The 16,322-nt window shown below is 40.7% G+C and overlaps 1 protein-coding gene across 1 annotated transcript; it reads right to left on the bottom strand.

Annotated features, from left to right (window-relative positions):
* Positions 1–753: 753 nt before the first annotated feature.
* On the bottom strand, positions 754–16,024 carry SLC5A12 (solute carrier family 5 member 12). Its single transcript, XM_065636163.1, has 15 exons — positions 15,668–16,024; positions 13,530–13,595; positions 12,456–12,507; positions 11,107–11,174; positions 9,899–10,053; positions 8,756–8,896; positions 7,233–7,362; positions 6,803–6,891; positions 5,467–5,579; positions 4,203–4,270; positions 3,766–3,852; positions 2,926–3,104; positions 2,734–2,837; positions 2,404–2,525; positions 754–912 (listed from the first exon to the last, which is right to left on the bottom strand). The coding sequence occupies exons 1-15, from the start codon at positions 16,022–16,024 to the stop codon at positions 754–756; spliced, it is 1,890 nt and encodes a 629-aa protein (XP_065492235.1).
* Between the last annotated feature and the right edge of the window lie 298 nt (positions 16,025–16,322).

Genomic DNA, 16,322 nt, shown 5'->3' with positions numbered 1-16,322 from the left:
CTTTTTCCAAAATTCAGCACGGATTATCAATTAGGAGGCATCTTCATTTAATGTTTTATCTGCTTTATTGCATAAACGTAGTAGGTGGAACTTTTTGAGCTGAGAGGATCTTTCCAAGACTAGCACGGATAAAGAACTCTCCTGAATTTGAAGTAAAATTTGTTACACTCTCCTATAGCTTTTACAATAAGACACTATAAAGAAACCTGAGTTCCACAGCGGAAGCAAACACAACTAACTCGGTCACTAAAAGACCAGTCTGGTCCATACAACATTCCTGCGAGGAGGCTTTTTGCGATACCAAGGAATAAGCTGAGACTGGCTCAGCCTGACCTCCTCCTCTGCCTGGGCTCCCTCCATCAGAAGACACTTCAGAGCCTCACCTGAGTGAGAGACCTCAGAAACTTCTCCGAAATCTTGTTTTATCTCAATTTCACCTTTGCACGTTCCCCTTCAATGACTAGTTACTGAACAGAGCATGTGATAGAGACGTGTTGCGGCTACTCCCGAGCAGCGGCTTCCATAAGATTCATGAAACATTCCTTCTGAAATAGCAGTGCTTCCAAAACCCCCTTGTCCGGTGATTTCCCAGGTCTCTCATGAAATTCATAAATAAAAAATCTGGCCTTTATTACTATAGAGAACAGTTGTTCCCTCCTGGTCATCTACAAGCTGGTAAATACAATAAAACAGCTCCTCATTTCTGAAGCTGGAGAAATAAAGTTTGATTAAATGTTCCGTGTCTCTCAGCTTCTAGAGGCGAGATTCTCTGCTCATATTAGTATAGGATTTTTCCTCAGGATTGTAACCAGGGAAACGGCGTTTGTTTTCTTTGGTGATATTATTCTTGAAGGTGTCATCTGATCCTGCTTCATTTTCAATAACTTTGGGCAGATTTTTTTCAAAGTCCACCTGAAAAAAAAAAAAAGACAATACCTTTTTAGTTTGAAGCCTGTATTCACTGCTTTTCTTTTTTCCTTTGCTTAGAGGGTATCTTGTTGCATTTTGAAATTTCTACATCCTTTCTTATAAACCTGAGGAGTTACTTCACTACATTAAATGACGCTCGGACCTACGAACAGGCACAATTTGGTGTGTCCCCTCCATACATAACCACTGATTTTCTCATTCTCCCATGCAAAGCCTTTGGCAAAAGCAACACAAACAACTTCTCAAACTCTTCTGGTCATGTAAAAGTCCTGAATTGTGCCCCTCGTGCATTCACAGTCACTTAAATTCGGGTTTTCATTTGGATATTTATCTACATCTCAGTAGATTGGTTTTTTGTCTGGCCTATGTGGTTTCATACTGAAACCACTTCATTAATATTGTTATTCCACATTTTAAGCAAATACAAAGGTTTAAATGCATATGTGACTTTTATTTTATTTTTGCTGCTTTTACTGAGATGATTTTTTTTTTTCCCCAGAAAAGCTGTAGATCAGTCTGTGTCGAGCACCTAAAAGCTGAGCTAAACGGCTGAAGCAAATCTAGAGCCACAGCTGCTCTCCAAATTAGATCGTTAACTTTGATGTCAAATTTAATGCAAGCTGGGTGGAAGGACAACTTCTATGTTATTGCCAAATACTGCGAGCCTTGCAGCTGAAAGATTTCTTCCAAGATTTAAAGGTATCCAAAGACTACTCTAGAGGAGCTGAAAACATACATATATTGCTTTATGCCCCTTTTATAAACCTAGCACGTTCTGCTAAGCTGAAGCAATGTTGTTTCTCCGCAAACTGTTACAACAGCGCAAGAAAATGAGGTGCTGGTTCTTTATGGCTTGTTAACGAGCTACAAAGCCCTGAGACAGCTGGGGGAAAGCTGGTCCTGTTTCTGTGGAGGAGGAGAAGAAGGAGGTGGGCAGGAGCAGCCCAGGTGTTGGTGGTTGGAGCTCTGCATGATGGGCCAGCAGTGGAGAGCAGAAGCTCTGGAGAGGAGCAGCTCTGCTGGGGCTGGCGGTGGCAATGGCAGCGGCAGGAGAGCTTTGCGGACACGTGAGTGCTAAAGTCTTTCCCTGTGTGCTTGGTGGGAGGAGAGTGTAGCTCCATGAACTCCTCTCTGGGGTGGAAAGTGTGGTTTTGTCCTCAGGGAGGGCAGAGAGAAGGAGGTCAGCCCCCGTTTCACGGGCTGCTGGTTGTCCCGAGGGCTGTTTGTCTCTCAAGACCTCGCGTCCCCGCGTGCTGCACAGACAGGGAATCGGTCACCTATTGCTGACTAAGGCTGAGCAGGAGGGTTCAGCTGATCTCATTTCCAGTCTGTGGTGCCTACGCAGCATCCCTTGCGTAATTTCAAAAAGTAATTGCTGGAAGCTGGTCTGGTCCTGCGTGGCACATGCCCTCGCACACGTATGTGCGCAGAACACCCACCGCTCCCGGGCCACGGGTGGGTTCGGGTACTCACCTCTGGGCTGTCGTGCCGCACGCCGCACCAGAATAAAGTTTTGAGTCTTTCAGACCAAAAGCAAAACAGGTTGCAGACCGGCTTAATTAACACTGGTGGGATATCTTCTCCTTTATTAGGTCCTGAAAGGAGAAAATAATGACGCCTGAGTCTATGGAAAGCTCGGTGTGAGGCTTGGGAGCCTTAGACTATGAGGTGAGGGGAGCAGGATCAGTCTCTCATGAGCTGCTTGCTGGACTTTTTTTTAAAGCTTTTTTAACAGCTGAGTCAGATTCTTGTGCAAAAACATATATATAAAAATCTATAGATATAGATGTATTGGATACCAACCTGTTATTAAGCTTATCAACAGCCCTATGGTGGCACAGCCTAGGCAGCCGATGGCACTGAAGTACAGGTAGGACAAGGAGTACCAGGTATCTGCCAGCAAAGGCCTGTGAAGAGGTGACAAAAGGGGAAGAAGCAGCCGGTGGTGACCAACAGGCATGTTCAGGAGGTCTATTTACCGTGCCAGCAAAATACCTGTCTGGAACTGTTGTGGGTGCTGCTGTCATCAGCGCCTCGGTGCTGTTTGCCAGGGTGCAGTTGAGAGTGGACAGTTGCAGAGGGATGGACTTTGTCGGTGGTGCAGGGTAAATGAAAGAGCCGGTACCAGCCCAAAAAGCCAAGGTGATCCCGGCTAGGAGGCCTCCGATAGCACCCTTGACAGGTATAGAAAGATAACGTTAAAGGTGATGCGTGGGAAGTGCTTCTCTGTGAACACGGATTTATTATAGCAGGAGTAAGTGGTGGCTGGTTACACTGTAAATCAGTTCTGTTCTCTCTCGACTGAGGCATAAAACGTGGTGATTTATTGTCCTCTAGTAATAAGAGTTGAAACAAAACTGTGACAATCAAAACTGCAATACAGGGTTTAGTTTTACTTCTGGGTAAATGTGATGAGACGGCTCGTGGGGTAATATGAAATGAGCTCACGCTGTGTTTTGCCTGAGTTAGCAAAGACAGAGCGATTGAAATCATTCTGTGCATCCCAAGACGAAGATAGGCTGGGGCGACTATTGATATGTTTTTCTTTTTAAGGAAAGAGAGGAAACTCAGAAATAAAAGTAATTTTTAAAAAATCCATCATGTGAATCTAATCACTAATTACTCCACGGTTGGATAGAGTTAAATTCAAATGAGATAAATTCAGACATTGAAAAGGGACCTCTAAGCAGATCTTGGGCTCCTCGGTCTCTAAATGTGAAAAGCAGCTCAGAGACTAAATCTAAAAAAAAAAAACCCAGACAATTTTTTAGGATGGAGTTTTAACCAAACAACACCGAGATCTTACTTTAGGTAAGTTTTTTTTTTTTTTCTTACCTGCCAGTTAGCACAAGGAAACACAATTCCCAGGGTAAATAGTCCCAGCATGGGCCCCCCGCACATCCCATGGATGGAGAGGGAAGCCTGTGGGTGCAGAGACAGGAGCTTAGTGCAGCAGCTGGAGGGAGTGTGCGCAGGTCTGGTTTCGGTCTGTAATTTTCAGTGGAAAATGGTGGGGGAGAAGGGACCAACAGTGATTTCAGCGCACAATTAAAGAGAGAATCACACTTGGTATCATTTCCCAGCAGTGAGTAAGTAGTGAAGGAGTTGTGGGATTTGTAATTTTTTTTTTTTTCCTAGTTAGTCCTCTCAGCAGAGCGTCCACAGAAAATGTTCAGGTAATCTAGCAGTCCCCAGGGACGTCAGCATTATTCAGTTCATTGTACTTCTTTTCATTCACGGTTAGTTCATTGTATTTCTGAAGCATGAGATACCTGCACAACTCCTCCCAGCAGCGATGCTGCTGCAGCCATTGAAGTGCACAGGACACCATATAATATACCTGGAAAAGATCAGCCAGTGAGGTTGTCAGCACTGGTTAGTGGGCGATTTCTAATTCATCGACTGTCAGAAGTGACCAGGCAGCACGGAGGAATTTGCAATTTGGGCTTTGATATTTAAAGAGGACCATTAAGCACCCAGAAGTGTCTCGCGTGAAGTCTTGTTGGGTTTTAAGCTGGTTGATTTTTCTTATGAAGCAGAACTTAGCAATGAAATTAATTTAGAAGCTATGCCTTATGTAGAAATGTTTCCATTTCTGTTGCCTTTAAGCAATGCTCCTAAAATAATCTAACACATGAATTGAGCAATGACAAACGACATGGCTTTCTTCCTTTGACACCAGTTTTAACTTTGTGGAAGACAAAACGTAGTAGTCTTGAGGAAAGCCAACCAAAACTCATCTTCTGTGCTAGCACACCTTGGTTTCAGAGGCAAAACCGATATTTCTAGGTCCTGAGTGCAAAAATTTAGTAAGTGGAAAAGCAGGAACAGAGAAGGTTGGAGATAGTTACAGACACAGTGAAAGTATTGGTTTGTTTTTTCTGTGATCTTTGCCAACATCAACAAATGGTTATGATATTATAACAATACTTATAAAAGGGTTATGATATTACTGAAATACTTCTAAAAAGTATCTTAAAAATTCAAAGCACTTTGGAAACTTGATGCTTTGACGGTCTATTTTTCGTTTGTCTTTTTCACTTTTTTTTTCTGAAAAATTAATAACTTCCTTATGCAATATTCTAAGTTTTAATAGAAATGTCGTATTGTACTACTATAAAATAATAATATTTAATAATACCACTGCAGAGTAATGTCTTAATGACTACATTGATCATCTTTATGTGTTGTTAAGAAGATCCCAGAGTGTTGCCCGGTATTTTCAGTAGACAAAACTTTTCAAAGGGTTTTGAGTAGTGCACATGCTTAATTTTACTCATGGATCATGCTGACGTTCATCCTGAGAGTTTATACAGGGTTATGCTCCTGTGGAGGTTTCTGAAGCTCAAGTACGTTTCTGAAGCAGATTCTCTAGACAGTGCTCTTTGCTACTCACAGAACTGCTCTTGAAGTCAATTGAGAGTCTGAATCTCTCAAGGTTCTGAGTATATAAAATCCTGCCCTATTTTCTTCTGTAGTAATAGCAACTGGGGGGATGGAAACACTTGCTGTTAAATGTATAGATGTGGTACCTACATAAGCCTTTGCTGATCCACGTGCTCATCTTGTCAGAGAGGTTTGGGAAACCTTTCTTGACCAAGTCTTCGAAGGTAACAGTGGCTAAAGCGTTGATGCTGGCAGCTACCGTGCTGTGGAAAGGGGGAAGGATGTTAAGTAAATAGGAAGCAATATAATCTGAAATAAAGCTGTACTTGTAGCAAAAGGCTTATTCTTGTTCAGCACTAGTATAAAACGTACAGTCCTTGAAGAGTATTTTTCACAGACACTGCTGATACTGGTGAGGTTTCTGTCCCTTCTGCAGTCACTAGCAGCCCTGCTTCATGCTGACACAGAACAAGACAGAAACTCATCCTAATGGACCCTTCAGTTTACCAAGCTGCAAAGACCTTCAACATACAGAAATGTTCCAGAATAAAGATATTACTCCCTTGCAAGTCAAAGGATGTGCAGTGACCACTAGTAAAACCCTCTTCCTCCACAGAGTGCCTGCTCTGTTTTCTCTCATAGCTGAAAAATATGGAATAGGAATATGCTGACCCTCTTAGCTAGAGGAATGAGCCCGTGTTTCATCAATATGATACCTGTGAATTCGTTGTGACAATATGGCAGTGGCAATACCTACAGCGCAGTATTTTGTACCCAGTGCCCTTTACTCTGTTCTCTTAGTCTCCTGCCAGGAGCAGCCAGTGCCTTTTATGAGGGATTTTTTTTGTTGTTGGTTTTGGTATTTCCCCCCCCCCGCTTTTTGATAGCTCTCACTTTTTCTGCAGATAAGAGTCTTTAGAAACAGCCTGTTGGAAAGGGACTCTATGGTGTTTGAATAATGCCACTGTGAACTTGATTCTTTTTCTAATGGCCTGTGAAGTATTGGTGCTTGGCCTATAGAGGGTAAAAACTCCAATAACATGCAACATCCCCTGAAGAACTCACAGTTTCTAAAACTTCTCTGAGCAGACATCTCTTTTCCTAGTCTAATTCCGTTTCATGTGCAAATAAGCTCGCTGAAAAGCTCTCTATCCCTAACTATGGTATTGTGTCAGTCAGACTAAGTAAAGGCAATTTCATCATGAGCAGCTACAAAGGTATTTCAGGAAGCTGAGCTCAGTTTTTCTATTCTTTTCTCTGTGTTGATAATGTTATTCTAAAATGTATTTGAGATAAAAAGATACTGGAGAAGTGGAGCTGGACTTCGGCATAAATATAATGTAACCCGGCAAAGCAATACCGCTGCTTCCTAGAATGTGCTAAGAAAAACAGTTGAGCTTTTCTTAGGGTTTCATGTTTTGACCTCCTTCTGGGTCCTGAAGAAATCAATGGTATTCAGCTAAAATGTCATTTCAGATTCACAAACCTCAATGTTCCACTGAATGCACAGGCGACAAACAGTCCCGGGACTCCTGGCATCGAAGAAAAAATGTCCATAACAAAATATGGCATGAGCTGGGGTAGAAGGAGCACAAGAGCAACACGAGCAATTAGTTAAGATTTTCCTGGATAATGGAGGAGAAGTAGCTGCTGCTGAGCATGTTGCTAAATTCTGGGTTTGTTCCAGCTAACGAGGTGTCAGATTTTGAGCAAAGGGAATGTTGTTTGGCAAAAATCCTCTATCAGATTAATACTGCAGGAGTGTCAGAAGAGATATATTCTAGCCCTGATTTGGCAACTGCTTTAGTGCTTGAGCACTGAAAGGACGTAAAGCATCCCACAAAACTTAATCTGTCTCCATAAGTGCTACATCTGGACCCAAAGCAGCTCCTCATTAGGATAATGGGTATCTGTACCTGGTCAGGTGCTGAAATGAAGGCAGCAGTCCAAGGGTCACAGCTCTTGTAGTGAGAGTACATCACCAAACCACAAAACACTGCACACACTAGGACTACCCAAAGTCCCAATAAATTCAGGTAAAGTGCACTAGAACAAAGGAGAGAAATTCTATCTAATACAAGATAAATATAGAAAAGCTGTCACCAGTTAGTTATTTCTAACTTTTTAGAGACGCAATGTAATCAAAGCTAGCTATAAAATCTCTTAAAGGCATCTATCACCAGGACAAGAAATTGTGTGTAATACTGATTTTAAAAGCATAAAAAAATACAGCCTTTTTATGCTTTAGGGAAAGGTTCTAGGTAACTCTATACAGCTGGAAGAGACAGATCTAAGACCAGTAACTTGTAGGCAGAACAGGCTGCACTGAGAGCTGGGTCTGTCCCCTGTAAGAGCAGATTTTTGTATGTTTGTTGTTGTTACTGTTCTCCCTTTGTGCCACACAGAGTATTATTTTGCATGGATTCCATCAATGCCACCATTGCAAAGTAACGCAATTGGTTTGGTTTTTTTTTCACCAGTCCATGAAAAGGATGTGGGTGACAGTGTCTGCTGGGAAGGTCGTGTGGCTGCGGTTTGGTAATCCTGTCGTTCCTGAGAAATGCTGGATTTTGTAGAGCCTACGTTGTGTTTGAACGTCACCTCACACAAGGTCTCTTGCTAGTGACAGCTCAGAGCTGTGCTGCTGGGACCCAAAGGTCCTTCAGAACTTGTTATTAGTGATGTTCTCACTGTTGTCACTTCCAAACATTTTCAACAGGGTAAATTCATACAATCCGACATACCCTAAGAAAAATGAGCGTGACTGCAGCTAGCAAAAAAGCTAACTGTTTGAAGAAGGAAAAAGTTACCACTTTCATGCTTTAGCCAAGTGGGCAAGCAACTAGCGCTAGGCATATGAAAAAAAAGCTCTTGTTTAGTAAAATGTATCTAGCTATGCACATAGTGAAGAGGAAGATAGTTGACTGTCTATATTGTGAAGTTTCACTTGGTTCTTTGCCATTGATTCTAATTATTCTTATAGTATATATACTATATTCTTATACTTTAGAATTTTAATAACTTATTTTTTATCTTATTTTGTTTAGATCGTGCCTTGTACTATAGTACCCCATTAAATCAATAGCCACTTTTAATAAAATACAACGTAAACACAATTCCAATAAATACAATACATATTTCCAACAAAGTTGTAGGTAGCACAACTTCTGTGTGGGCATCTTTTCCATGCTCTGCTTCTGAGGAGTAGTTTGGCAGTCTGCCCCCAAATTAATAAACTGCAAGAGTTAGATAGCTCCTTATTTTTTTTTCTTTATTTGCTTATGTCCTTTAGGGCCAGAGGAAGTAAGACCGTCAGTGTAAAATTAGCTTACTACCACCCAATGGGATCCCAATATTTAACATAACCAACAAACTGTTAATAGAATTCCATGTCATGGTTTTTTTGATTGCTAGAGTAGGCCAATGACAAGTGACTTACAGTTTAGCATGCTTTTCCGATCTGCAAGAAATGCATCTCTGTATTGTGGACTGATTAACCCCATAGAGCCCCAGCCATGTAAATGTTCCCCCAATAACAATTGTCCAGAAGGTGTGTCGTCTCAAAGGATCTACGTCAAAGCTAGAGAAGAGAAAGAGAAGTGATACAGTTCACTTACTTAAGCAGACATTTATTTAGCAAGACGTAGCTGATTAATCAGCATCAGAAGTACCTCATTTGTAATGCTGTTTTCCAGCACAGACAACATTTAATGTGTTCAAGTTTGGAAGTGGTTTTTACTTTTGTATTGGAACACAGTACAATCAAGTCAGGATAAACATATATCATGCAGACTTGGTCAGAGGACCATTTAATTGAGATAAATCATATTTATAAGGCTTTTTTTATGCTCAGACTTCAGATCTGTGTCATATTGCAGCAACAGACCTGCAAGCCATCCTGCCTGGGACCTCGTCCTCTGGAAGGAACAAAGCCACTTACTAAACTCTAAAAATCCTCCAGACTCTCAGTTATATCATCACGATGTGTTATTTCCTTTTATAAGAAATTGCTTTACCTGCAGTGTTATCTTCTTTTTTTTTTAACAATGAAATTTCATTACTCAGTAACTCAAACCAGCACAAGTACATCTTGTATGTGTCGTCTTTGCAATCCTGCTAATCTTGATGTGTATAGCTGATAACATTTGACCTTGCTGCTACGTTCTGTTCCTGACTTGCCTTGATCAATGAAATTTCCAGTCAATGCCACAAACAGCCAGAGGAAGGTCAGTTTGCTATCTTGGTGCACCATTACTGGCTGGTACTTAAAATGAAGTTTCGGTTTTGTGAATAGAAAAGATATATACAATCGGAAGGAACAATTAGGCTGCATTTGTACCTACGTAGAGTAAAATGGGAAAGCTTTGATTTCTTCAAAGAGGGTGACAGAAAGAGGAGTTAAACTCTCCCGGAAGGTCAGCTGTGTTCCAAGAACTGGAGAACTAGGGAATAGACTTCTTTGAGTCACTGAGGTTATTCACCGGTGGTAAAATAATAAGCCTGAGTATTTTTGTCTAAGTGAGGGTAGGGTTCTAAACACTAAATATATAAAAATAAAAGGTTTGCGCCGTTTGTTTCTTACTCAAGTATGTTTAGCCGTGATCCTTCATAGGCAACTTCCCAGATCTTGGCCAGTCCACCATTCAGAGTAGTTCCTCGAATCAAAACCGTCACGAAGCCAACCACCATGACAATCATTTGAAATGCATCTGTCCAGACAACGGCTTTCAATCCTCCCTAAAACAAACAGAAACAGGATGCTCTCACATTCTTACCTGTTGTTCAAGTACAGCAAAAGGTAGAAAGACCCTTTATTTCAGGAGCTTATAAGCTGTATATACAGCATCTAGCAAATCCAGACTGTTTTTAAATTTTGTATTCTCTCATGAAGGTTGTATTTTTACAGGTCAGAAAATGACACAGAGCCTGCATGGTTTGTCCATAGTCCTCTGAGAATATTTGACCTCCAGTTAATTTTTTTTTTTCTGCCTACTTTATAAGCATTTGAAGAATAGGTCATGGTGGGGAACAAAAGCTTAGGGAATACAAGCTCGCCTATATTTTTACTTCCCATAGCACTGTGTACGCTTCTCAGAGCCCCGTGGTCCACAATTAGCCCAAAACAGAAAAATAACACCAGAAAATTTGGAGTTCGTCTTCTACAGCTACTCTAATATTTGATCAAAAGTGTGCTAAAGCAGCACAAGAAGTGTTTTCGACAAGGGTGAACTGAAATATTGACAAAATTCATCAGTGGTAATGATGGCAAGTTGGGTTGTGTCCTGAGAGCCAGGGCTCTGCCACTTGCACTGCAACGTTTGTTTTTTATGACACGGGGTCTTGCGTTGCTTCCCCTCAGAAGCAAAGCTCTCTATGACCTGTTGATCGCCCTTCCTAAGTTTTACCACTCTGTTCTTGAGCCGGGAGGCACATTTTTCATTACAGTGTTTTTCAGTCTATAACTTGTAAAAGATAAGAAGAGTCATCTTCTCAAAACATTTAGTATGGCAGCGGAGGGTTATCGCTTCCTTATCTGGACTCTGCCTCGAGCTGTCTGCTTTAAACCATGGGACACACAGGAGAGTATTTGAGAGGAATTTTTTTTTTTTTTCCTCCAAATAGGCTTACTTGTACCACAGAGCCTAAAATAAATTTGTCTCTATATTCTACTACTTTAAACTTCAATCACTTGGACTGTATCTGGGAGTGGCACATCTGCGATAACTTGTCATGTATAAAGGGTGGTTGAATTAACAGTCTGTGTTCCAATCCGTTGTGCCTGTTACGTACCAGAGTGCAATAGAAAGTGCAGACAATTCCTGTTGCAGCTACAGAGCCCCAGAGATCAAATCCAGTGACTGTGAAACCAAAGAAAACCAAATGGTTAGCGAAATGGAGGTAGGTCATCTGGATGCTAACAGAAAAGCTATGATCCTTAGAAGGATGGGAGTAATTAGTAATTTTTAACTTTTGTGTCTATTAGGAGCTTTTCTGGATTGTTCAGGTTTCTTAACACTATAGGATACTGTTTGGCACTGTTATTTTCTTCCGAGTTGGACTTAGGTAACTTTCAAGCTTGCGAAAGTAATGTTTAGGAAGAATAATTGCACAAAGCAAAACCATCATTCCTATGGAACACAGGTTTATAAGCACCGCTTTCCTTCTGTTCTTAGCCCAGAATTTTCTCTTGAGAAATCAAGTTCTTCAGAGATTTCCAAAGAATCCTAAGGGAAAAAGCTCAACCCCAAACTGAATTCCATTCCATTCCACGCAACTAGGAGCAGTTTAATGCTAAAACGTGTTGCATTAAAACAATTTTTCGTGTTCACTTTACTTCTTAAAGTTACTTTGCACAAGATGTACAAATTTTGGTTTGGCTTATGTTGAATTCTCTCCCACTGGGCATGTTTTGTGAGGGCAAATCTATTTGCAAACATTCTATTATTAGCAAATAAATATTAGCCTAATAACCAATGACCAATGTGAACCATCACATAAAATTCAGTTGAGCTCTAGAGGAAGGAAGCTCGGCACCGTCTGAGAGGTGGGGTTGGACAAACTGGATGCAACCCAGATGTCAAACAAAGAAAAGAGCCTCACAATCGCTTCACAATCAATTTTGGGGAAATCAGGTGTTGGGGCATGGTGCTTCCTTATGCCCTATGGCAGTAGAATTACGAATCACATTTGTTGTGATGGATGCTGCAAGCCCGGTTTGCAAAGATTAATTAAAGAAGCGTGCGGAAAGCAGCACAGCATTCAGTTATGGGAATGGAGTTATGGCCATGGGAATGTGAACACAGGGAAGCGGGGGGAATCAAAGTACAAATTATGGTCTTGGATCATCAGCTTGTACTGTGAACTTTGCCAGCATGTTGAGAAATTGTTCATTGCTAACCTGTTTGGGTGGTTACTGAGTGCAAAGGAGAGCAAAAGAGCAAACATGGGGCTCCTGCTAGCGTACTTGTGAGATCTGGGGAGCCAGAAATGCAGAGCTATGAGGTGCAGGCAAAAACCTCCTTAGAGAACTCCTGAGGGATATTTTTTTTTTCTTTTTTATAATTCTGTATCTGTTTCCCCCACTTCATTTGATCTGTTTGTCTTCTGTTGTGGTTATTTGGAATAGCATGGGAACTCACCTTGGTTGAGTGCCAGTGAAGGAGCATAAACAACTATCCCCGTGTAAAGGATCTGAAGGAGAAAAAGTTCATAGAAAAAAAAGTACACGTATGCAAATGCTCAGGATTAAGGCTTCTATTTAGAGTGAGGCTTAGAGGAAAATACCAGATCTAGAGGTTTCTTTAGATCAGTTTGCATTGTACGTGGCTTTCTGTTTCAGTGTTTACAAACAAAAATATTTGATCGAATTCTTTTCTAATGGAAGCACCATTATGTCTCTTAGTATTACTTATTTGACCCATTGCTAAGATGACAAAAATATCCTAATCAAATGCAAAGAGGAAGACCCAAACAACAATGCAGAGATAACTTGGACTGGTCTTGGAAGTTAAGCTTCCCTTGTTCCACTCAATCTCTTCCACAGTAACTAACTCAATGCCCTTCACCTGTATGTTCTGACGAACTGAGGAAGAAGCCTGGAAGTCAATAAGCATGAAAATTTATTGCTAAAGGTTTTGGAATTAATAAAATGGAATTAATGTAGAAATAAATGTCTTTCAATATCCCATCAAATCCCATTGTCCATCAAATATATAATTAACGTAATATTCTGAGATGGCTCCTGCTGGGACCATCACAGGGCTGGAACTACCTGGAGATTCCTCCAGGAGATGCCACCCGCAACAGCTTTCAAATGGGAGAGCTTCACCCCAGTGTCATAAATGGGTAACTGGTGAACTAAATGTGCCCACTACAGCTTGTCTAGCTTCTCAAGAAAGACGAAATCCACTCACTTGGAAAGACTTCAAGGGAACATAATGAGACCAAGAATTTGAGAAGCTATGGGAGTTCAGCACAACATCCAAGTGTCAAAGACAACAAAAATGACATTTTTAATCCTAAACAGGAGAAAGCTAGAAAGTTAGGAAAGCAGCCATTCTTTCTTCTTAACAGTCATAGTCTAAGTGAAAAAATTAAGGAAAAAAGAGTACGCATTAAAATATCTCATTGTAAAAAATGCACAGCCTGAGACTAGTCTGCCAAAATAAATGTTGGGTGGAATTAGCATAAGCAAAGAGTCAATGTCGTCTTACCGTCTGCAGAATGTAAATCAATGTTGCAACAAGGCGGACAATCTTGTTAAATCTTAACTCCAAATACTAGGAAAAAGAGAAATCTCAGTAAATTGCATATGTTACATCTGTGACACAGCTATTAACCTTCTGTTTGCCCTGAGCCACAGCTTGCTATGCGAGCAAAATTACTGGCAACTGGCACAATTGCTATGAGTAATGAGCGGGAGAGCATTATAGTTATTACATGTAGTAATAATTACATTTAAGAAATCTTCTAATCGGTTGCATATACTTGAGATTATATGTTGGGTTACAGTATGTGGTATCTGTTCTTTATTGGGAATAATTGAAAAAGCCCAGGGGCTAGAAGGAAAAGAAACTTAAACTTCAAACAAAAGTATGTTCCAACTATATGAAGAGAAAACTTGAGGTCATCTCTAGGAGAAATAACTTAGTTTGACTCTCTTAGTGACAAAAGCAGTGGTGGAGCAGATGGAGAAGCAGCAACATAGAGGCTTTCACAGTGCTTGAGCTAAGCTGGCTTTCTCACTTGCTCTGTCTCAGTCTAAAGCCAAATCCGGATGCCATCAATATGGAGTGGCAAGTGGGGCTCTTACAGACTTCCAGGTGGATGTAGAGAGCTGTTCCCCACTACCACACAACTGTGGAGGCTAGTAGATCCCCAAAAGCCCAGATTTTAAGCCTGAGTCACCACGTGGAGTGTCTCTGTGGAGCTGATAACAAAAGTTAAACCTGCATCGCTAACCCCACGGCAGCCTCAGGTGGGCTGGTCCCTCCCTGGGCCATGGTCAGGCACAGGCTGTTCAAATCTTCTCTCTTTTGCAAGTCACTACTTCCAAAGCGGTTTCTTTCTTATTAATTTTGTTCATGTTTCTTCCATCTCTTGCATCATAAGCCCCGCAGTCTGACATATGAATAAATAGCTAATTTATGTAACTTCACTTGTTTCTGAAAATAATTATTGAGGGCAACAGAGCCATCTTTCCAGTGTGCTTGAAGGGACCGTCTGACTACAGTAACACCTTCAGTGGTTCAGATGAGAGAAGTAATTCATTATCTGATCTTGTATCAAAACCAGCTATAAAATGCAGTTAGTTCTGGCAATGTACATAGATGCTTAATTTTAATTTTTTCCGACCTGTAACTGAAACATTTCCAGATACCAAAGGCTTGTTTGTCTGTTTAACTAAGACTCCTCCTTGGTTTGGGCTGAGAGAACATGAGCAGCCTTTCTGTTCCCGGGGTTTCCTCAGGAACTAACCCGACTTTCTTCATCCAGTTCTTCCTTATTTGAAACTGCCCACAAACAGGAGAGACCAAATGTGCCGTAGTCAATTAAAGTGACTAAAAGGCTATTCCCAAATATTCAAAAGCTGCTTTTGGGGCATGCAGATGACAAGGGCAGGACACTGTGCTCCTAGCAATAACATCACAAAGTTTACTAATTTTTATTGGGTTTGGGTGGCTTTTTTAACTGCTGAACTGTCATGTGAAGAAAATAATATGTTGCAGGAGGAATACCAGGCAAAAACTCTAGAAAATTCAGAGGCCATTGATTTCATTTCCTAGAGAATACATGGGTTCATACTCGAGCCCTGATTTATTTTTTTGAGAGAGATGTGCTGCTTCTTCCTTGTCCTTCCCCCCATCAGCTTTTTAGGTATTGAATAGTCTGCTTCCAAAGAAGATTGGACCAAATTGACAGATCTAGACCAAGCTGGAATTGGATTCTACTGATTTTTTTTTTTTTTTTTTTCTTCTTAAGCTCTGTCTTTAAAACCCGCTCGCTAACCAGAAAGAAATAGTTACTTATAAGACCAAAAAGCATTTGGATACACTTTAAATACGTTCCAGTTCTAACAATTTTGTGCTGGTGTGTAAGCTCTCATCCTGTCTCTGCTGTATGTGCATAACAGGAGATCTGACCCCTAATTTGTGCTTTCAGCTTATGCAATATAAATAACTACTTTGAATTAATGCAACCAGTTACTAAAAATAATAAATGCATCAATATAATTGTTCTATTAAACACTGTAGAAAGCCTTCTGTCAGAGATTTTTCTCTAGAAATATCTATATACATGATACTGAATTTTATGTTAGTATAGTGTCTTTTTAATTATCATTTTTACTTACCTCATAAGTGCTTGTAATGCCAGATCTGTAAAATACAGGTAGAAAAAGTTCGGCAGTAATAATGATGACAAGCGCATATGAAAGAAAGAAGAGAACAAAGGATGCCCCGTAGCGATAAACTTCGGAGGGTGTCCCCAGAACGGTGACTGCTGACATGAAACTTGACGTGAGAGAAAAAGCTATTGGTCCACATGTCATCTGCCTACCACCCACCAAAAATTCCTTGGAAGTTTTCTTTTTCCTCTCTTTAACTGCAAAAAAGACTCCGATGCTAGCGCACACTAAAAATAGTCCTGCAAAAACAACATAATCCCAAGCCACAAATTTTTTGACTTCTGGAGCTACAAAGTTTGACATGGCACCAGATGGACAACTCTCTCGTGGAGGATTCTGGTTTCCTAGAGCTGTTGCTCTGAACAGATTAACTGAATAGACGGCAAAGTTCGAGCTTATCTGTAGCTCATCAATGACAATAAACAGAAAGACTATTCAGCTAGGAGAATTTTTTTTTTTTTTTAATCCAGTTGACTTCTAAGGATTGAAAAAACAAACAAACAAACAAAACAACCACCAGCAAAGGATGAGTTAAGGTGCTGAAGGCACTTAGACCCTGGTGCTACTGATGCTTCTGTCAGGCAGGCTGGAACACGGCACT

Source organism: Caloenas nicobarica, chromosome 5 (assembly GCF_036013445.1).
Source record: "Caloenas nicobarica isolate bCalNic1 chromosome 5, bCalNic1.hap1, whole genome shotgun sequence".
NCBI lineage: Eukaryota > Metazoa > Chordata > Aves > Columbiformes > Columbidae > Caloenas > Caloenas nicobarica.
The sequence above is the reverse complement of the archived record's forward strand: the minus strand, read 5'-3'. Positions and strand labels throughout refer to the sequence as shown.

What these genes read in the sequence shown, in the direction of transcription:
- SLC5A12 (XM_065636163.1), bottom strand. Translation starts at nt 16,024, where the DNA reads ATGTCAAACTTTGTAGCTCCAGAAGTCAAAAAATTTGTGGCTTGGGAT. An exon ending in TCGGAAAAGCATGCTAAACT is followed by an intron (nt 7,363 to 8,755) that starts GTAAGTCACTTG and finishes CCTTTGTTCTAG; the next exon opens with TGCACTTTACCTGAATTTAT. An exon ending in TCATTTCAGCACCTGACCAG is followed by an intron (nt 6,892 to 7,232) that starts GTACAGATACCC and finishes CTTCTACCCCAG; the next exon opens with CTCATGCCATATTTTGTTAT.